The 22,174-nt window shown below is 43.1% G+C and overlaps 2 protein-coding genes across 5 annotated transcripts in view; one reads left to right on the top strand and one right to left on the bottom strand.

The window, feature by feature from the left end:
- Window positions 1-3,315, top strand: part of eva1ba (eva-1 homolog Ba (C. elegans)) — a 15,204-nt gene extending 11,889 nt beyond the window's left edge. For both annotated transcript variants that reach the window (XM_031575720.2, XM_012824990.3), the window contains exons 3-4: window positions 1,275-1,363; window positions 1,640-3,315. In XM_031575720.2, the coding sequence (XP_031431580.1) occupies window positions 1,297-1,363; window positions 1,640-2,094 (522 nt within the window). In that variant the 5' untranslated portion in view covers window positions 1,275-1,296 and the 3' untranslated portion in view covers window positions 2,095-3,315. The remainder of the gene's footprint in view (window positions 1-1,274; window positions 1,364-1,639) is intronic.
- A 1,584-nt stretch (window positions 3,316-4,899) lies between these two features.
- Window positions 4,900-21,861, bottom strand: sh3d21 (SH3 domain containing 21). 3 transcript variants are annotated; one of them, XM_031575719.2, is made up of 18 exons: window positions 21,587-21,861; window positions 20,325-20,482; window positions 20,105-20,162; window positions 19,429-19,541; window positions 18,730-18,820; window positions 18,260-18,324; window positions 18,106-18,151; window positions 16,854-16,948; window positions 16,235-16,333; window positions 15,746-15,791; window positions 14,339-14,395; window positions 13,923-14,055; window positions 11,984-12,146; window positions 10,019-10,090; window positions 9,556-9,594; window positions 8,667-8,878; window positions 8,149-8,212; window positions 4,900-6,622 (listed from the first exon to the last, which is right to left on the bottom strand). In XM_031575719.2, the coding sequence occupies exons 1-18, from the start codon at window positions 21,588-21,590 to the stop codon at window positions 6,590-6,592; spliced, it is 1,548 nt and encodes a 515-aa protein (XP_031431579.1). In that variant the 5' UTR covers window positions 21,591-21,861; the 3' UTR covers window positions 4,900-6,589. The 3 variants fall into 3 exon arrangements, with proteins under 3 accessions (XP_031431579.1, XP_012680425.2, XP_012680433.2); XM_012824971.3 differs by lacking the exon at window positions 21,587-21,861 and adding an exon at window positions 21,441-21,568; XM_012824979.3 differs by lacking the exon at window positions 9,556-9,594 and having other exon boundaries at window positions 21,587-21,860.
- Window positions 21,862-22,174: the final 313 nt, after the last annotated feature.

The raw sequence follows: 22,174 nt of genomic DNA, 5'->3' as shown, positions 1-22,174 counted from the left end.
ACACACAATTATTCTGCACTGTTTCTAGAGCATAACATTACTTGCATCATGTTTGAAACGGGGGAATTTTGTTAATTTCTAACCATAACTTGTAATTGATAGTACCCTGGTGGTACAAGTGCAAAATGCCTATCAACCAAGTCAGAACAGACATCACAAGTATTACATTTCGGGTTGGTTCTTCTCCCCAACTTGATCAAGCTTAGCTACGATTGTATGGACCGATAAACACACCTGTCGATCAATGCTAGTCCTAGGAATCACAACCTAAGCATGTTCACAATGACAGACAAGGAAAACATAGAACACATCAGTACTGCTTGTTTTTATTAATTTAGTATAATAATAGTAGTATTCTGTCTCTTGGTGTAGGACTGGATCTTTGTTGCATGGAACTCAATCCCTTCTCGCGTGATGGAACCCATCCTCTGTCTCACAATAACATCCTCTATCGTGCACAATAATAATTCAATCTCTCACGGACAGTGACTTGTTTTCTCTTGCCCACTAATGGTCTTTCAACCTCGTGTGGTAACTTGTTCTCTCACGTGCACCTGAACAGACCTTTCAACCTCTCTTGCGTACATACGTTTCCTCTCGCGATTTTCACTCTGCTGTTGTCCGGTTTGGCGCCTCGCACTAAACACCCCTTGCATCTGGAGGCTCCGCTGAGCAAACAGACCTCATTGGTCACGGGGTGCCCTAACCCCTGACCCTAAGCCAAGGAGCCTCGCTGGGCCTTAGATGGATCAGCCATGTGTTGGCCAGAACGTGTTGTCAGCCCACACTGCAGCTCCAGGGGCCATACAGTGGTGCTTTTGTCCCACTTTGGAGGACTCCCCCCCCCCCCCCCCCCCCACACACACACACACATAGACATGTGGTGAGGTCGCCAGCAGGGGGGTGAAGCTCAGGGAGGGGGGAACATGTTTGTGTGGCGTGTTTGCGGCCTCATAAAACGATTTAACGTCATCGTTGCAGGGCGGGTGTTAGTCTGTACACAGGGCAGAGAGTGGGAGAGGGTGCCATGTGTGGCCCTGTGGAAAGGCCTAGACAGAGAGAGAGAAAGGCAGTGACCGTGTGTGTGTGTGTGTGTGTGTGTGTGTGTGTGTGTGTGTGTGTGTGTGTGTGTGTGTGTGCGCGCGCTCATGTGGGCAGTTTTAAGAGTCATCACAAACATTCTGTGCCATGTCAGATGTCTCAGCGGGATACTGCCAGCTGAGTCACCGGCACCACAGCGCTGTGTTTGAAAACATGTCGATCTGTTTTCACAGGTGTGACAAAGAAAGAGCCAAGATGGACGCCAAGAGGACAGACATGGCACTGCTGAGCAACAGCATTGCTGCCTACGCTCATATCAAAAGTATGTCAACATGTCAGCCTTCAAGCTTCAGACAAATCTAATTGACCTATTATACCTAATTTAATCTATTACCCTCTACACATTTTCTTTGTGAATGCAGATTACATACCATGAAAAATGTCTTCTTTCAAAAGTCTGGTTTAAAACAGCAGCCTCATAGCAGTCACAATGCTTGTTATTATTCATAAAAGAATGAATGAATGAATGAATGAATGAATGTTGTGATGATTCAGGCTAAAACACTCAATCAATTTCATGCCTTTCTTCTCTGTGCAGACAATCCGGAGAGCTTTGGTCTGTATTTCGTGATTGGCGTTTGTTTTGGCCTGGTGCTCACCCTCTGTCTCCTGGTGGTGCGCATCTCATGTAAGCCACGCACCAAGACCCCGTCTCCCACGCCGGAGAAGAAGCAGCTGAAGGACTTCAGCGAGGACGAGGAGGACGAGGACAGTGATGAAGAGGAGGAGGATGAGGAGGAGGTGGAGGAAGAGGGGGTGGAGAGGGACGTGGAGATGGCCCTGCCGCTTCCCACCACTGAGATCCCCGCCAGCAACCACACGAGCCATTCGGACGGGACTCTGAGCGTGAACGTGTTCACGTCGGCCGAGGAGCTGGAGCGCGCCCAGAGGCTGGAGGAGAGAGAGAGGATCATCCGTGAGATCTGGAGGAACGGCCAGCCCGACATCCTGGGCACCGGGACGGGCACCATCGGACGAGTGCACTACTACTAGCCGCGCGCGGCCACACGGGGGCGCCAGAGACGCTCTGGAGAAAAAACAGTTATACCAGGTGCCAAGTGACATGGATGGAAGGACTAACGGTGCTGTTACCAGAGATGCTGGTTTAACATCTCATTTGCTGGACCTTTCATTGACTTTTATTTTGAAAAAAAGCGTGCCAACACAGAGACTCACTTCTCGGTGCTTCATGACCTCAGAATGTTACCTCTCTCAATACCTGAGGGTGACAATGCTGAGGGGAAATCTCTTGACATTCCCATAGTGCTCATTCTAATGTCCATTTCTGGATGTAGACTAAAATGCCTGTAGTCTATAGGTCTCTTTCTCACAGATCATTGGTGCCAAGAACTCCAGAACGTCAATGGATGGATGAATGTATCTATCTGTACATAAACTGTTACTTTCCACTTCCATAATGAGTACATGAGTAATGCAGTATGTTTTGAAAATCAGGTTCAATATGATGATGACACTCTTTGCAATGAGCATCTTTATCGTAGTCTCACTTAGTCAAACCACAGGCACACATCTTTTCACAATGCACAGGATCACAGGATGTGAAGAGGATGGGTACTAATCTCTTGAAATGTTGTGAGGACCAACATGGTAGCCATATGCCATTCAGGGGTAATCTACCATCTAACCGCATGATTTAAACTGGCCTGAGATGGTGTCATATAGTCAAATTATCACTTTATACCTTAGTATCGGAAATGATATATTTGCACAAAACTGATTTCATGAGTGTGCTGAAGAGAGAAAAACATATTATATATATATCACATTTCCCTGATAACATTCACAATGCATATTCAAAAATACAGTTGGTCTTTCCTAAATCCTTCTATAAGCCATCTTATGCACTCATGATGGTATGTACAAAATGAACAATCATTTTCACAGATGTGTCTTAAGGTCAGAACTTAGAAAAATGTTCTATTTTTAACTTGACAGGTTTACTGACTTTCGTGCCGTGGCTGAAGTCTGGGGTCTGTTATGAGAAGTAAAACGGCGAATAAAGGCTGTGTCCTCCCTCTGGATAGGGAGTATGAGATGGGAGGCCTCTGCCCCCTCAGTCCCCTTTCCCACTGCCGGGCTCAAAATAGAAATCCGAGACTTGAAACGGAAATGGCCACGTTGACTGGAGGCTGTGGGACTATTCAAACCAGAGGGGAAATGAATTGCATTGAAATAATAAACGAATGAAACCGTCCTGGTGTCACCTCTTCTGTATGAACTGTACTTCTGTGTGTTGTTTTGATCGCCTGACTACAGTCACAAGCTCTGTATTGTCCTCAAATCAAACGCAGCACAGGACAGTCGCCGCTATGATCGCGTCTGGGCCACGTCTGGGCCACGTCTGGGCCAGTCATCGCTCTGATCGCGTCTGAGCCACGTCTGTGTGACTATCCAACAGCTTTATGCAAGCGTCTCTCAGAGGACTTCAAGCATGCCGATGTCCTCTCTTGTGAGAATGACTTCATTGACAGATGAGTGTATTTTGCTGGTGCCTGTGCATCCTGCTGGCCTGTAACGATTAACAGATGCTGGCGAGATGCACTACGCTGGGAATTCCAGGCGTATCTGAGATTTTTATAATCAGGCCTGGCTTACGAGCACAACTGTGAACACAATGATCCACGACGCACACGGGCCATGTGTTAAGAGTTATTAAAGGAACGGGACCATGGCGGCCCCGGCGGCCTCCTCTCTCTCCCACTCCAGGGTTATAGAGATGTCCTCCAGGGTCTTCTCTTCCTCCGGTTCAAACGGTTCATTGTGGTCAGGTGTAAAATTCCACACGTTTATTTCAAGAACAAAAGAAAGCTGGCGTCGAAACAAAGGGAATGACCGAAAATACAAAATAAAGCCCAGCACATAGGAGCGTGGCCTAAAATGGCAAACACTCTCTTCGCCTCTCAGCCGCTCCATCACAGCCACACGTGTGGGTCTTACTCAACCTGACACCTGTGTGTGGTTCTGCCAGTCTCCGTGTGTGTGTGTGTGTGTGTGTGTGTGTGTGTGTGTGTGTGTGTGTGCGCGCGTGCGTGTTTAGTAAGACTGAAGGAACAATCCAGGTTATTCACGCAGCTTACAGATTGAAACCTGAAAATGCTTGAAAGAATTTCCTCTTTTCTCTCAGAGAGCGAATGCTTCCTGCATTTCTAATCCAGTCAGGACCACATTCCATACCAAACATGGTGAAAAACATCAAAGGCTATATTGGTGAAATACTGAATATATTTAGTCCAGTATATAGCCATACTGTGTCATAAACCATCTATACATTTATGATTTCACAAACGTGAAAGGTAGGTCTGTCATATTTCTACAGCAAAAGAAAGATCAGAATGGAGGGTCATACATCCCATTTACACTGAACCTTTACACGCTTGACCAAACATCAACACTGATCTGACACTAATTAAATTAGCAAACACTCTCCTATAGCCATAAACATCTAACTACAGCCACTAGGCACAATAATACATTCAGCACACTTTTTGGAAAATAGCCTCTTCTCTTTGTACTGAATTCAGAAGCCATTGGACCCTAATGCACTGCAGCTGTTGGCCACATGTGTTCCTCATCCAGTATTGTGAGGGGCCCGCGCCAGAGACGTGTCACCAGTGCCCAGGAAGAGACATGCCAAATATTTACATTGCTGCCATGGTTGTTGTGAGTCACAGTATGACATAATGAGGGGGCATTTTTAATCTGGCACCAAGTGAATCATTTGGTTAAAACTGGAAGTGGTCAATTTGGTTTTGGAATATTTAAAAGCAAACATTGTAATGGTTTTTGCAGTGTTTTCTTTAATCAGTTCAGTTCTGGGTAATTTCTTAGAGTTTAAAGTTTGGCTGGTCCAGGTATTTAGTGGAGAGTTTTTTTATCTCCTTGATTAATTAATTGAATTGCATTTATTTAAATGTCCAAACAGAAGGACACATTTTCAGTGAAAAGACCTTAAGCACTTTTGCTTATGAGTATAAGCGCCATTTGTCATTACTACTTACAATAATAGAATATTCCCCTTCCTCTGTGGAGATCTGCCAGTTTCACTTCATGTTAGATGCTTCATAAAAAGGCTATTTGCAGTCACTGAACTATCAATGGAAAGCAGTCGCCCTCTGCTGCAATGAGAGAGTACTGCAACAGATATATTCAGTGGAGAGAGACCGCAAGAGATATATTCAGTGGAGAGACTGCAAAAGATATATTCACTGGAGAGAGTACTGCAAAAGATATATTCACTGGAGACCCTGCAAAAGATATATTCACTGGAGAGAGACTGTAAAAGATATATTCACTGGAGAGAGACTGCACAAGATATATTCACTGGAGACCGTGCAAAAGATATATTCACTGGAGAGAGACTGTAAAAGATATATTCAGTGGAGAGAGACTGCACAAGATATATTCACTGGAGACCCTGCAAAAGATATATTCAGTGGAGAGAGACTGCAAAAGATATATTCAGTGGAGAGACTGCAAAAGATATATTCACTGGAGAGAGACTGCAAAAGATATATTCACTGGAGAGAGACTGCAAAAGATGTTCAGCTCACTTACATATATATTGAGGGAAGCCATTGTAACTCATGAATAAAAAACACCTTGTCATCCCTGAGATTGGACAACCTCAGTAAACATCATCATCAATGTCTGTCTTGGTTTTATCTTGACATCTCAGTAAAACAAGTCCTCTAAAACGATACCCAACAAATGCAATAAGTAACTTTTTTTTTCTTTCAAATTTACAAACAGTTTTTAATACTAGTACAAAATAGCCAAAACAACATTGGCAAAGAAAATTCTTTAAACCAACTAAATCCTATATGCTATACCATGGGTCAGTTGCAATCAGACCATATAGGGAAAGGATCTGGGATTTTAAAACAATCATGTCACCCGATTGCCCTTTACCGCCATATCATTTTTACGTCTTTGATAAATGTTTGGTCTTTATCGAAAGGTTATGAAAATATTTGATCTACCAGGCCTCACAAAGAGCTTAAACTGAGCAACAAAAGACTCATTCACAAGGGAGACAAAAGACCCAAGATAGAAAGTATAAAACATTCCCACAGAGCACTTAAAAATACCAGCCATAGACATTTAAGGCAAATACCTCTAAACCTCACCACCCTGCACTAATCAGTAAATATATTTGATCTCTTTTGTACAATACTATTACACCTTCAGTCCTCTGTGGAGTAAGATCTCTGAGGGTGCCTGTTACTCAGTAGCCATGCCATGTCGGAGTAGAATTGTGTGTGTGTGTGTGTGTGTGTGTGTGTGTGTGTGTGTGTGTGTGTGTGTGTAATTGTGTGGGCATCTCAGGGTCTCTTGAGAGCAGTCAGGTTCCTGCCTGTGCGCACGCACGCGCGCGCGCGCACGCGTGTGTGTGCGCGTGTGTGTGTGTGTGTGTGTTCTCAGGTCCTCTGCCCAGTGTGTCTGAGTGACTAGCTTCTTGCTAGTCTTGCTAGTGACGACTCTTCAAAGCCTGTATCTCTTCCTGTAATCAGAGAAGACGTATGTCAAATTTTAAGCAATTAATATTAAAAAGGAAATAAATAAACAACGCATTTTAACATTTTAAACAATTTAACTATAAATAACATTTCCTATATTATCTCTGCATGGATGGTTACTGTCAGAGTAATCCTCTTCTAATAGGGATGCTTTATGCTACAGTACGTAATGTTTGTAAAAACCAAACGTCTTCTTGCATAAATGTATTCTTTGCCACACTCGGTAACGATAGCATCTAAACATCAGTTGTAACTGAGATAAACCGAGGGGACAGAGTGACCTTTCACCGGGCATCAGTCAGCTGACATGCGAACAGTGTTGGGGAGTAACAGAATACATGTGGCGGCGTTACGTATTTAGAATACAAAATATGAGGAACAGTATTCAGATACAGTAACAGTTACAATGTAAACTGGTGGTAATGAGAATACAGTTACATTAATCACTCGAAGGGATTGCTTTTTATAATTGTCATGTGCATGCTCTTCATTTGTCATATTGTTCAGTCGTGACGTGTTCAAAGCAAGCAAGTCAGAATGCCCTTTTTAACGGAACAGCCAGCAGCTTATGGTGTAAATTTAAACGAAGAACCAATTCAATTCAATTTTATTTATATAGCGGCAATAGCATTTGAAATTGTCTCTAGGCGCTTTACAGAGCCCAGAGCCTGAATCCCCTAGAGTAAGCATCCAGGATCCAGGAAGTAACCTTAAGCAGAACCCAGCTAATAAGGGGGAACCCATCTGCTTGGGTAGAGAGATAGAAGGGTTATGATGCACTAATTGGGTTCCGATTAATAGAATGAACGGATGATTGATGGTATATGCAGAGAAATGGGAAGTTACAAATGTACAAATGCGTGTGTGATGTATTCTAGGCAATGTGTAGTCTAACAGAAGCTGTAAAGTAGAACTGGATGAAAAGAACATCGCCCATTTACTCGTAATTAGGCCCACGACCCATCTTATATTTAATTTCATCTTATTTCCAGTGATAGCTTCCATCCAAAGCCAGTGTGTGTCATTTGCCAAACCATGCTGAGCAACTAAGCAACAAAACCATTGAACTGTGGCAGCATTAAGAATAAAAACACACACAGCTCAAAGACACACTCGAGGACTCTTGGAAAAGGGAAAAGGGATGAATTGTCTAATGAAACAGAATACTGATACTTTTTCTGTTGTATCCCATTCCATCTTACTGTTAGAAAATCCCACCCAGTAATTTTTTAACTATTTTGAATGATGTCATGTAGCCGACAGTAACTTCCGCAGACAGGCTAGGCTAATGTGACAGCTTTCTGAGAGCATTTAGTTCCAGTTGCAGTGGCAAATCACATACATCTGCATGATGCTATTACTACTTTATATAACCCACTTCAAAATCAATGACAGGATGATTGGAGAAATGAGAGGATTAATTTGTTTCAACCGATGAACATCCTCATCTGCTAGACGTTGGTGTATGTGTTTTCATAATGTTTGATACTGGATTCTGAACATAACTCACCTCTACTTTTGTGCGCTTGCTTCTCTCCTCTCTCAGTTCATCTTTCAGCTCTTTAATGTCATTTCTTAAAGAAAAACATAAGGAGATATATGTTAACATGAGTTAAACGTTTTCCTTTCTATGTCCTGTGAATGCATACCATATGTGCTCCAGTGGGGTATATTATACACTCACTCAGCATGATATGTATCAGGTTGTTATTCCACCAAATACTTCTAGATATATTTTACTATGTAAGTGTGAGTGTGTGTTCACAAAGAGGGCACATTGGAACACTACAGTATATTTATGACATAGGCCTAATGATGTCAACATTGCTAGGGCACATTATATTATCAATGTGGTATTTGGGTAAAGTTGCAGTTATATGTGTGTGTATATACACACACACACACACACACACACACACACACACACACACACACACACACACACACACACACACACATATACACACATATATAACATCACTAATATGAAACTGTTTCAGTAGAATGGTAAAGCTAGCCTTGACTCACTCATGACGGGTCTTGAACTGATTCAGGGCCATCCTCAGCTCCTGGACCTCCGCCAGCAAATCATCCAGAGATGAGCTCTTCTCCTGGGCCACTACAGGCTTCAGGTCAGGCAGGACCTTTGGGAGAACCAGTGGCTGTGGCTGTGGAGGTGATGGTAACGGCTTGGGGGGATGTTCCGTCTTTCCAGGGGATGGCAACCGGTTCTCAGTAACCTGAAGACAGGGCTAGGAGTTTAGAGAGCATATCTATGCTCCCAGCATTCTATGTGTGCTCTTGCACATGCACACCTCATATTTGTATTGTTTTTTTTGTTTTTTTTTCCAACCAGTTGATAAGTTCCCTCTAGTGTAGGCGTATTATATTGAGAGCCATGCAGCAAGAGAAACAGAAACACCAGAACACAATTAGATCAGAAAAACCCATTTGAATGAATTTAATTCCCACAAAAGCCCATGTCAATATAGACCTGGGGGGAATCTTTTTCAGGTTCTCCCATTATATGCTATATGGAACTGGGGAACACAGAACCCTGGGGAAGTGCATTAGTAGAGCTGGGACACATAGGACCCTGGGAACATAGGAACCTTTTTCATGTTCCCATCATGTACAATCTAAATCTGGGGAACATAGGACCCTGGGAACATATGACCTAGGACTAATTACTAGCAAGTGAATTAGCTAAAACAGCATACAGGCTAGCCTTGCAAACAGACAAACACATACAGCTAAAACAGCCCACAGGCTAGCCTTGCAAACACATATAGCCAAAACAGGCCACAGGCTAGCCTTGCAAACAGACAAACACATATAGCTAAAACAGGCCACAGTCTAGCCTTGCAAGCACACACAAACACATTAGGCGATGTAGTGCTGTAAAAGCTGTTCTTACATTTTTAAGAATGCGATGTTTCAGGCCCCGATCACAAATCTGCATAGTAAATAGCCAGGACAGCTAGTTAAAACACCAGCTGTGTTTACCTGTTCTTCACGTCACCTTACATACAGTATGCCATTAACATTGCTTTAAGGATGTTCCAAAAGCTAGTAACCTACAAAAACACATACCTCAGAAAATATTAAAAGCCTGCATAATGTGCCTTTAAGGACTTGAAGTGACTGAAAATACTGCACGCTTTGATTTCATTTCAGAATCCACATAGTAAACATTGTAAACATTAGCATGAGTAATCTCTTATCATCTGCAAACCACTGCTTCAGAAAAGCCACTGTTATTATTTGTAGACTACGTTGTAACGGGAACTGAAAGTTCAGTTATATCAGTGGGGTGTGTGTGATCATTCAACAGTTGTCATGTTCCATGGCTGACTTTGAATGTACTTGTTTTCTCATACCTTAGGAGGTGATTGCGGCTTTTTCTCCGACTCATGTGACGGCTCACCGTCCTCCTGGTCAGCTTCTGCAGTCTGTCGACACACACCAAAGTCATGACCACCTCAAACACACACACACATAGACACACACACACACACACACACAAATGCACTCCTGCCTTGTTCTCTAGCTGCTAACAATAATTTCAGCTCCCAGCTATCACAAGCTGACATGACATTATGACACTATGCAGTGAAAACCTGGAGAAGTGGATTAGCAGTGAAATATCAGAGATGTGTCATGATACAGGAAACGGTGCCCTTAATGAGCTTTGACACTGTAGTAGTAGTAGCAGAAGCAGAAGCAGTAGCAGTAGCAGTAGTAGTAGTAGCAGCAGCAGCAGTAGTAGTAGTAGTTGCACCAGTAGTAGCAGTAGTAGAAGCATGGACGGATTAAGAAACCACGGGCCCCTGGGCCTGGACATGTTAACCCCCCCCCCCCTTCGCGAAAAAAATAATTGTGCGCTCGCAAAACACGCACACCCACACACAAACACCATTAGGCGTATATATATATATTTTACCAACAATGTGTTGGATTTAACGGTCGAATTAGATACTTTGGCTATTGTATTGGGAAAGTAAACAGGTCAAAGTTTACTCCGTAACATCCACCTTCGGTGCACTGCCCTGCTATTGTTTCTGACATTACATGTGACAGGGCAACAGCCGAGTGATTCTTTTCCGAATTGAAACTGATTAAGACCTACCTGAGCAGCATGGGGCAGGAGAGGCTGAATGGGCTGGCTATCCTGTCCATTGAAAGAGCAAATCATGCATTACCACTTTTATGTTTGAAAGGCGTCGTTCGGCAAGTGTACCGTACTGTGCTCAGTCAGCTTGTAGGTCTTGACGTTCAGATTCTGCGCCAAAACGAGCTATATCGTATCGTCTCGTCACATGATCAAATAGAGACTTGACATTGGCGAACAAGATACATATTACCCAGCAATCATCATTGCATATCTGTATATGACAAAAATAACTAATTAAATAAGAGATTATTCATTTAATTGAATCGGCTTTTTAATAGTTTCTATAGTGTATGCACGATAAGCATATAATTGTGTTGTAGATTGCTACTGACGATTTCCCCCTAATGATTATGGAAACCATGACAGAGAGAAGTTTGCCATTTTAAAGGAATATATTGCATAAGGGATCTTTTGTAGTCCAAAAAATTAATTGTCCTTGATCACTGTCGCATTAAACTAGCGACTCTTTGACCTTCAAATGTTCGGAAAAATCTATACACATTCACATTTTCTAACACAGCACAGGTCAGCCATTAGCAAATTAATAAAATACACCTTTTTCAACCACAAAACAGAGATACATAACAGCGACTTCACGCAGAGGCTCTGGCTTAGGGGCCCCCTGAGCTCATGGGCCCCTGGGCCTGGGCCCGGTAGGCCCGTTGGTTAATCAATCCCTGAGTGGAAGTAGTAGTAGTAACAGTAGTAGTAGTAGTAGCAGTAGTAGTAGCAGTAGAAGTAGTAGTAGTAACAGTAGTAGTATTAGTATTAGACGTAGTAGTAGGTGTAGTAGTAGCAGCAACAGTAGTAGTATAGATAGTAGCAGTAGTCATAGTAGTAGTAGTAATGAGGTAGTAGTAGTATTAGTAATTATAATAGTTCTTCAATAAGAGACTTCATACATCCTCAGGTTCTCCTGTTGAGTCTATTGACTGAGCATAGAAAAGTCTCTACATCTGCGTAAAACATCTAGCCGTGAGGTACAGTGGTGTGTCTGTGTGTGTGTGCCTGTGTTTGTCTCTTACGTGGATGGCGAGAGGTACAGTGGTGTGTGTGTGTGTGTGTGTGTGTTTGTGTGTGTGTGTGTGTGCCTGTGTTTGTCTCTTACGTGGATGGCGAGAGGTACAGTGGTGTGTGTGTGTGTGTGTGTGTGTCTGTGTTTGTCTCTTACGTGGATGGCGAGCGTGGAGGGTGGCCTCCTCGGGGGTGGTTTGGCTCTGTTGACAGTGGGGTGGCTCAGCTTTTCCGAAGACACGTCTACTCCATCAAACTCATCGCCCTCTTTTTCTTGCTCTGTGCTCTGTGGAGGAGCAGTAGGCTGCTCGCCGTTGATCCTGTCGAGGAGGAAAAGTACTGTGTTTGAGTGGAATGAACACAAATCATGACCACAACTGAATGGAAATGGGAAAATTAGCGCAGAGCCCGTCTAAGGACATCTATTCCTGTAGAGATGCTGTTTTCCCACCCTTTAAACGGGTGTGATACCTCATATCCTTAACGACATTTAAAATGTAGACAGAAAAATAATGACATCTGCGTGGGTAATACTGAAGGCTGAAGAGAAAGCTCTGTTGTCATCCTTATGAGTGCCATGTTGGGTGACTGTATCATTTGGTATGTCCTGTACATACTGTAAATACTGCATTGTCACAGCAGGTGGGGGGCCCTCCATTAAATACTACTGTTGCCCTTATTGCCATCCAAGGCAATTTCCTGTTGAAAATACCCAGACCTGTGACTAATCTGTGTCCTTTAGTTTCTACAGTATGTTCTTACAGTTGTCTAAATAGAGTCCACAACATCAAAATCATTCAGAAGGTTGCCGACATTTCCCACAAGGCTTTATATGGCTTCTGTGTGCTCTACAGATGAAAAGATGAATCTCTTTTTTGCCTATTTTGCAAATATTTGTTCGCCTAACTTGTAAATTACTGTGATGTGTGAACGGCATCCAAAATAGGCCATTAGATCTTAAAAAAAGAAATTAAATGAAATCACCAAAGAAAGTGTGACGAGGAATTACCACAAATTTCACACATACTGTACGTGCTGGTGAAACACAATCACAGGAACAGGAACAAACAAACTAACAAACAACAACAAAAAACCACTGAACCAGTAGTTTCATATCTACTCCCACGGTTGAGCTCTGACCTGCAGTGACTGCACCCGGAGTGAGCAACTGTCCTGTGATTCAGAGGTGGAAAACACTGCATGTCTGTTTGGAGCGCCAAAACTACGGGGCCCTTATACTGCTGTCCCACAACTGAGAATAGTACTAGTATAGTGCAGTGCAGGTCAGTCCAATAATGTGCATGGAATAATTCATATTCATATTCTCATACGCATATAGCGTATAGGACGTAAAAGTGAAATTACAGCAGGTCATTTTTAAGGCTGAAGGTAAAGGCAGGAAGGCAACTTATGTGTGCATTTCTGTGGTTCAGACATCCTGACCACAAGAGTTTCACACTTATGCAACCAAGCATTTATAAAAAGCTGCTTGGTCAATGGCAATAAAGGTTGATTGCAACAGTACATGTGGTTTATGTGGTTAGATACACTCCTCTTATTTGTAACTCTAGCTCTCATCCTGACTGGAGACAGAGCTCTTTGTATTTTTCCCAGGGTTATGTACTCTCTCTCTCTCTCTCTCTCTCTCTCTCTCTCTTTCTTTCTTTCTCTCTCTCTCTCACTCTCTCTCTCTCTCTCTCTTTCTCTCTCTCTCTCTCTCTGTCTCTGTCTCTCTGTCTCTCTGGGAACAGGAAACGCAGAGCGGGCGTTTGTTTTGGTCCCACGGTGACTCATGAAGTTTCCATCTCTCCGCTAAAGAAGCCGGCACTCTGGAATCCACCTCACAGAAAAACCAACCGACCCTCTGGAAGAACTCAACTGCCATGGCAACACAGATTTCAACCACGGAGTTCAACAACACCCCCCTCAGCACTCACCTAATGCACTGCCCAAATCACACAGAAAACACTTCTTGTGTATGGAAGGAAAAAGCCGGCTTGAGGATCTACATGGATGTACGCAGGACAGATATATGGCCATCCCACCAAGGTAATAAATATAAATTCTATGTGTGAAGCGTTTAGGAGCTCACGTACTTGGGCGTAAAGTGATGGGGCTTCTCCTTCACCGGCGGTGGTGGCGCTCTGCGTCCAGGTAGGACTGGGAGTCCAGGAAGCTTGATTTTGGCGGGAGGTTCGCTTCTCATGTCCTTCATGTCAGCCTTGTCATCTGTGAGGCGAATCAGAACATATCTTCAAGGCAAGAGCTGATAGCTGCAGCTTACACGAATGAAACCTGCTGAGTCCGCACAATACATTTCTGCCATAAACTATTTATTAGATGTTCCACAGGCTGAAGAGACTGAGAGAAGCCTGGTTGCCTGGACAGAGATGATTATTTGATCACTTCCATTACCGTTCCATGGCTGTTTATGCTTTTCATTTTGATGCTGTATTTCTAGTTTCACTTATTTAAAATGATTGTTGCTGTGAACGTACAATATTTGCCTTACCTTTTGACTCTGTCTTTGGGGTGGAATCAGGTGTGTTCTTGTCCATTGCTGGTTTGACTAGTGAAATAAAACAGTGAGAAATATTTCAACCTGAAACAATATGCTGATTCTTTTAGAATAGTTGAGAATCTGCTCGGAGTAAATCCCACTCTCTCAAGAGCACTTTAAATTGGAGTCATGAGACAGATAGTCAGCCCCATATTTTTCATAACATGCCCCTAAAGAGGAATTTATGTCCTCAAGACAAAGCAACAAACTCAGAGAGAGAGAGAGAGAGAGAGAGAGAGAGAGAGAGAGAGAAAGAGAGAGAGAGAGAGGGGGGTGGGGGGAGGGAGGGAGGAAAGAAAGAAATCATTCTGCATCCTACCTCGTGTGCCGAAAAGAAGTGATAGCTATTGACTTGATTTGAATCTCTTTTGATTCTGATAATCGCGGGAAAGCTTCTGCAGAAGCGATACTTTGTGGGGGAAAGCAGACAGGCATCTTAGTTGCCTCAAACTTCCTCTCCCTGGTCACATGACTCTTGGCACAGCCTACGATTTCCTGCCCCGAAAAGGTAGAATTCTTGGCACTGTATATATGTTGTGTCACTGGTATGACCTGTACACACCAGCCAAGATTCTATTATTGTATTAACTACAAGGTCATTTAAATTAGGAACTAAACATATTGATAGCATAACACCTCATTGTCTTTGTAGAGAGAAATCACCTGCTGTCTGCAATCTTAATGCATCTTAGCATTGGAAACTAGTTCACTGAAACAACAGGAGTTACTTCAAAGACATTTTTCATGAAAAAAAAACATGAGAGAGAGCTGAGAACCACATCCTGTCTTAAATGTGCTAGATGCTGATTAGAAGAACACATCCTCTTACAAATGCAAGAGGACTTGCTTGGGTACGCGACTGCACACATCATTATTCAAATCCCTCTGGCACGGTGACACACGACTCAAGATGCAGTATATTTTCCCTTTAAACTGATGAAATTGCCTTTTTTAACAGGCAATATTTGTTTGTTAAATATTTGGTTTGGAAAAGAAAACTGCTTGAGGCTTTAGTAAAAAATCAAGCATGCATATCTACAATAGTTGTGTTATCTCAGTATTTCAGTGTGATCATAAACATAACCTACCCTGGCTCAAATAAACTCCCTAATCATGAACTTTGTCCATGCTTACTTTCATCGATTTTTGTCACCAATTTGGTAGTAAAGTTTTTAAAACATAATGACATTGGTAAGGTTAAATTTTGCAAAAAGGTAAAAACAAGTGTCATCTCTAATTCGACACTTACAGTCCCCTTAGCTAATGACTGCTTACTTAACCACCTGAGGGACATCCCTTAATACTAACATATGCTTAGACAGACAGGAAAGGTAAACGTAAACAGGAAACATTACTAACCTGACACTGAGGGCTGTCGGGCTGGAGGCTTGCTTGTAAGACCAGCCTAAAAGAAGATCAAAATGTAACACATTCTCTTCAACAAAGCAAACAAAGACACAGAAACACACACACACCCCTCCATCCCATACCCACCACCACACACACACACACACACAAACTTTCCAAAAGTAACTGACTCCAGCCCTGTTGAGTCACTTCTTCTCCAACACAACACAAGCTCAAAATAACAGCACCACAGGTCCAAATATATCATAAAAACGTGAGAAAAAAAGAGATTTACAGAGATTTGCTCCCAGAGTGGGCTTCTTACCTCCACAGGCCAGCAGTAGTGACCTCCAGAGCCTACGGTCAGTCAGTGACTGACCGCTCTGTCGTGGTATCACCCTGCTGGAATGTGGACGACAAGGAAGTTTCCCCCCCGTCTCTCACAAACAGCCCCAGCTATTCCTGAAAAACACGCCATCACACTCTGCCCGTCACACTCACTTGGAGGGCGTCCGCTGGAATCACCATGACAAAGTTGTCAGGGAAAAAGCCCCGCCGTCCGTCCAGCTCCCCTTCCCACCAGCCCTCATCTTCAGTTTCCTAGGAGGAAGAGGAAATGGATGTGTGTGTTTGTGAGTGTTTGCGTGTGTGTGTGTGAGAGAGAGAGAAACAAAAAAGCACCATAAAGCACTAGAAAACACAAAGGAGCCTCTCTAACTCAGCCAGGGACAGGCTATCCAAACAAGAGGAAGAGGGGAATGAACCATGACTGGTTGGCGGCTGCACGCAGGGGAAACTCTCTCATTCGATGATGAGAGTGATATCAGAGTTAACCGGGGCCAATCTTTCCTCCTTGATAAGTGACTTGATTTGGACTTTGAACCTGATCAAGTCATTTTGAAAACGGCGTGAAGTACGTCATTTCATGGAGCCTCCTTTTTTATGAGTCCTTCAACAAGTTTCACAGGTTTGCTTAACTGCGTCACAAGGAATTCCATTACACAAAACAGAGATTAGAGGGTTTTACGGCACAGCAAGATGATGTGTCTCCACTGAGGTAATCTAGTGAGTTCTTTCCTATTCAAAGCTTCACAATATGCATATACAGACAGGTCCAGACCTTGGAGATGATGGTGACAATGTTTCCTTTCTTCATCTCCAACTCATCCTCAGTTAGGGCTACGTAGTCAAACATGACCTGGCATCGTTCCTTTTCTGTGTTGGCACAATGAAAGATAAATTATCTCAGTCGTTCAGGCCACAGAAACAGGACCTGCTCCAAACTGAGGAAACTGAGGTTCACCTCCAACCACAAGCACGATATCTCGATTAATGGATTGCAACCTGTGTTTCCTGTGATCCGGTTTAACCCCAAGGCACACCCTGCTTCAATTTTATGAGCCATCAGACACAATAATTACTGTTTACATTTAGTTAGGCTCATATTTCAGCTCAGCGTCAGGCTATGATCAAGTTAGTTATAGGGTCAGTCAGGCATAGTTGACAATTATGTAAAAAAAATGTATGAAGAATAATATTTAATAGCTAATATTTAGCTAAGTGATTAGCATATCACTTATAGCTAATGGAACATTTTTGTTCATGTTTAATAGCTTGATCAGTAGTCACTGAAGTCACACGGCGGAGCATTTATCATTTATCAGAAGCCTCGTTCCTCGTGCCAGGAATATTTCTGCTCTGTCCACAGGAGTGTGAGATTAAAAACCTGATTAACTGGCATCAGCGCAGACATTTACTGGCATCAGCTGTGAGTGGCCACACCTTAAGAAGTTCAGGCTCTGGGACAAGGTTCAGTGAGCCCTTGACACATAAACTATGCACATAATTGGTGCATGGGTGTTATTATCCTAAAATAGATTGAGCTGTTGAGTGACAGACAGGTGGAACAGATACTTAAGTGACTAGATGGTGTAAAAGTCGTGACTCAGATGCCCTCGTAATGAAAGGTATAAAACCTTTGTAATACTTTATTAGGGAAACTGCTGTCTCATTAGACTTCTTGTGTGGTGCATTTTGGTATCAGGAGTTTTGGGTAAATATCCCCAATGTTGGAAACTAGCGTAACTGGCATTGTTTGGTTGTTTTTTTGGGGTCTGAAAATATGACCTCTCTCTCAGCATCTCTCTTTCACACACACAGACACACACACACACAGACACACACACACACACACACACACACACACACACACACACACACACACACACACACACACACACACACACACAGACACACACAGACACACACACACGCACACACACACACACACACACACACACACACACACACACACACACACACACACACACACACACACACACAAACACACACACACACACACACACACACACCTTTGACTGATTTTCTGCGTACACTAGTTGTCCTCTGGTGCTGTGTCTGTGAACACAAGAGAGTAAGAATAGAAACATCAGCATAACTCACTGGCCTCTGTTCCTTTCACCAGAACAACAGAAAGAATGAACTAATTTCCTAATCTCACCCGACCTCTTTGTTGTTGAATACGGCGTCAGAGAGTTTGGGCCGGGCTTTCCCCTCAGTCATCTTGGCATCTATAGGATGTTACAGAGGTCCACAAAGAGACTTATGAAGTGGCCTTCATGGTGAGGTCATTCACTGAGTCCAACAGGAAGTTGCTTAATGTTTTTGTGTTATGAGCGGCCTATTTTATTGAGGTGTGCTTGTTCTTTTATTTTATGTCCAACTTAAATATAATTTGTGGTCCCACAAAATGTAATTGTATTTACGGTATGTATTCTGTAATCTGCATGAATTTTGCTCTGTTGTGCTGGAATTTGTCTGTAAGATCTAAGATGATGGTGTAGGTCTTGTGGTATTGTTCTTCAAGGTATGCTACTTTATGCTAACAAAAATAACATGTTTAGCTGGTCATGTGCTGTTCTCTTTGGAGTATATGTGAGTCTGATATCACACCTTTTAAGACTGTTTGGCCTTACCTTTTGGAGCGACAAAAATCTCTTTGACAAAATTTGATGGGAACGCTCCAATTTTGCCATTTTTCTTTCCCATCCACCAGCCATCCTCAATCTGAGAATTAAAAAACAAAAGAATATCAGTGGAAAGAAAGAAAGAAACAGAGTAATGTACAAACAATGACGACAGAAAGACAGAAACAATAGCAGTCAACTATAACAACAGCAAATTGAGTACACCCTTTTCTTTGTCACCCCCTCAAGCCATGCTGAACGCATGAGTGTGTATGATTACTATGCTGACAGGAATATGCCACTTTAGAGAGCAGCTGTACTGTGAAAACAGGTTCTCCCAGATGCCAAAGCCCAGACAAAACAGAGCATTTAAGATGGAACACAAAACATAGGAATTTACATGGTAGCAGCTACTTTCGTACAGGAAGCCAGAGAACACAGTAGGACAAATATCAGCTACTCAAGGTTTCTTCCTGTTAAAAGAGAGTTTTTCCTCTCCACTGTTGCCATTGTAATGTCTTTAGGGGCTTCAGGCCTTGTGTTTTAGACAGAGCCTTGAGACAGTGTTCAGCATTAGTGGGGCTACATAAATGAAGAAAATGCAACTCAATTGAATGTGGACCAACACAGATCCTAGGTTGTTTTGTGTACAGGTTATCTGAAGTGAAATGGGAGTAAGGCCCAAACTAACTAAATAGCAGATTTTACCTCTCTGAGCACTTCAACGGTCTCCCCGGCAACCAGCTCAAGTTCATCCTCATGCAGTGGAGCATATGAAAATGCGACCTCGCATTTTCTAGAGGGTGCCTTTACCATTCTCGCTGTAAGTAAAAAAATGTAAACAAAATAAGTTTTGAAATAATTCCGCTTGTCAAGAAGTGACTACAAAACAGGAATGGCAAATTTTGTGAAGTTAAAATAAAGAGTATTTAGATTGCTCATCTCAATAGTTGGCCGCAAGCCGATACACTATTTCTACCCTGTGTAACTAATACATGGCTAGAGAAAGGAGAACACATTTAAAAGCATATTTAGTTTGCCATGAAGTCAGGAAATGAGTGCCTGCACCACCTGCCACAAATATACGACCATTTGGTGTCAACAAACAAGTGCAGTGGACCATGAGGCCTGACAGAGCCTCTCATTAATTGGTTGTTTGTGTACATGTTGCTGTGTCAGAGTACACAGAGGCTATTTTTGGCCTGCACCACAAACCCAAACACCAACACCAACACACCACACCACATCAGAGGAGCAGTGTTTGCAGGACAGGGACGGGCAGGTCAGCCACATCTAATATTGTCACAGACAATGGCAAACTCAACAACTGTGGCTTTATATAGAGATTGAGCAAACGGCTAGAGTTAGAGACAGAGTGACTCACATTTCCTCATGCTTCTTGGCTGCCTGTTACTGTCTCCTATTAAGTACACTGGCACTTCCTGTGTGAAAAAGCGAGAAACCCCAAATAAACACAAGGGAAGTATTGCACATACATACAAATACTGAGCGCTTCCCTCAGTCATGTTGCCCTTGGTTGACCTGGACGGAAGTCCTATATGGACATAATGCATGCAATCCAATAGAAACATGGAAGGTGAGACCTTGACAAAGTTGGCGGGGAAGATCCCTCTCTTCCCCCCCAGTTCTCCCTCCAGCCAGCCGTCCTGCTGGCCCTTGGTGACGTTCTTTACCACGTCTCCCGCTCGCACCGTCATCTCGTCTGCCATCACCCCCTCGAAGTCGATCAGCACCAGGACCTCTTGGGAGAGAGAACGCCAGGTCGTGGACAGAAGCAGAGAGAGGGGACAGATCAGGGGGTCATCAGTTAAAGTGCACAAAGTCACTAGAGGGCAAACATCTTTAGAATGCAACTTAAGCAAAACAAAAACTAAAAAAAAACATCTTTTCCTGTTGTTCCCTGAAAGAGGAGCCCTTAAAATGTCATGTTAACCCTTCAGAAGAATTGTTCTTTGTAGATGGCTATTCACTATCTACCTTTTGTCAGAATAATTAATGTTACTGGTGCAGAAATGCTTGACAGGTTTTGCAATCTGAATTTATAGTCGTCTTTTAATGAAAGAAGAATGTAACATTGATGAGTTGGTGCAACGATGCTACATGTTGCCTCTCTGGGGGAATGATTACTTAAGAGTTAATTTATTACTTGATTACTTAAGAGAAACTAGACTTCAACAGCCGCATAAAATACCTTGAAGAAACACATGCCCCAGCAAGCAAAAACTATGCAAGAACCACTGATCTGGCATAGAACTGGATATTCTATCACAAATATCACAAACAAATATCACAACAGCCACTTAGAGACCTGCCAATATTGTCTGCTTTCATTCACCAACAAACAGGCACAATAAATGTGGTCATACAGCATTTAGGACACTGCGAGTCTCTACAAGAGATGTTTTCAGCAATCTAAAGAGCCTCTGGACAGGCATTCCACTGTTCTCCCACCCTCTGGAACAGCACAAGAGGTAAGGAGAGTGGTCATAGCTCTCACCCATACATAACTCACTGTCATACATACTGTGTAACTGTATCCAGACCAATACATGCACTTCTGATAAACCAATAAGCACCTACACTCAAGACAGACAGACAGACAGACAGACAGAGTAACCATTCCTGACCACAAAATATCAATTCTACAGATATACAAGATATAACTCTACAGTTATTGTAGTCCCATCAGCCATCCTTACCAGTTTATCAGGCACTTGTACACACTTGTATGCTAACAAATAATCAGTTAGCTCCGTTCGACTGTCATCTCCCTGGCGCGCACACAGGCTTCAAAGTCTACATACCAAGTGTGAAAAGTAGTTTGCATCCTGCAAATGAAACTTACCCATTGCTGTTGCACGGTTTTCTCAGCGTATGCTTGCAAATGCAGAAGTTTCCTTCAGGCGCCTAGTGAAAGCCACATGCTAAAAGCAGAAGGGGCGAGAAGTGCTGCAGTTGGTGTTGCAAAACAGCCACGCACTGCAATGGCACCAGCTCTCCGATCCCTCTAGTCAAACATTAACACTGACACACCACCCTCCTACTAGTCATGACAAGCCTAAAATCTGGAGAACCAGGACAGCTTAGAGAGAGAGAGAGAGAGAGAGGACGAGAAAAGGCGGAAGACTGAGACTGGAGGACTGAGGGAGGGAGGGAGGGAGAGAGGGACAGAGAAACAGGTAGGGCAGGTTTCGGTGACCACGGTAAGCCTGCCTAGGGGTGGAATCTGGGCTCGACTGGGTATGACGTCGACAAACGCCAGAGCCCTCATCCAAAGATATGATAACGCTGCGTGGATCAGCACGTTATATCACATGTCTGTGAGGCACTCATTCTTTTCAGGGCAGTGTTCCGCTTGGGCACGAGCTCTCGCCCTGTTTGCTCTGTGACTGATGTTTGGTCACGTGACTCTCACGCCAGACTGAGTCTGAAT

This window comes from Clupea harengus, chromosome 11 (assembly GCF_900700415.2).
Source record: "Clupea harengus chromosome 11, Ch_v2.0.2, whole genome shotgun sequence".
Lineage (NCBI taxonomy): Eukaryota > Metazoa > Chordata > Actinopteri > Clupeiformes > Clupeidae > Clupea > Clupea harengus.
Note: the sequence above shows the minus strand (reverse complement) of the source record. Positions and strands in the feature narration are given on the sequence as shown.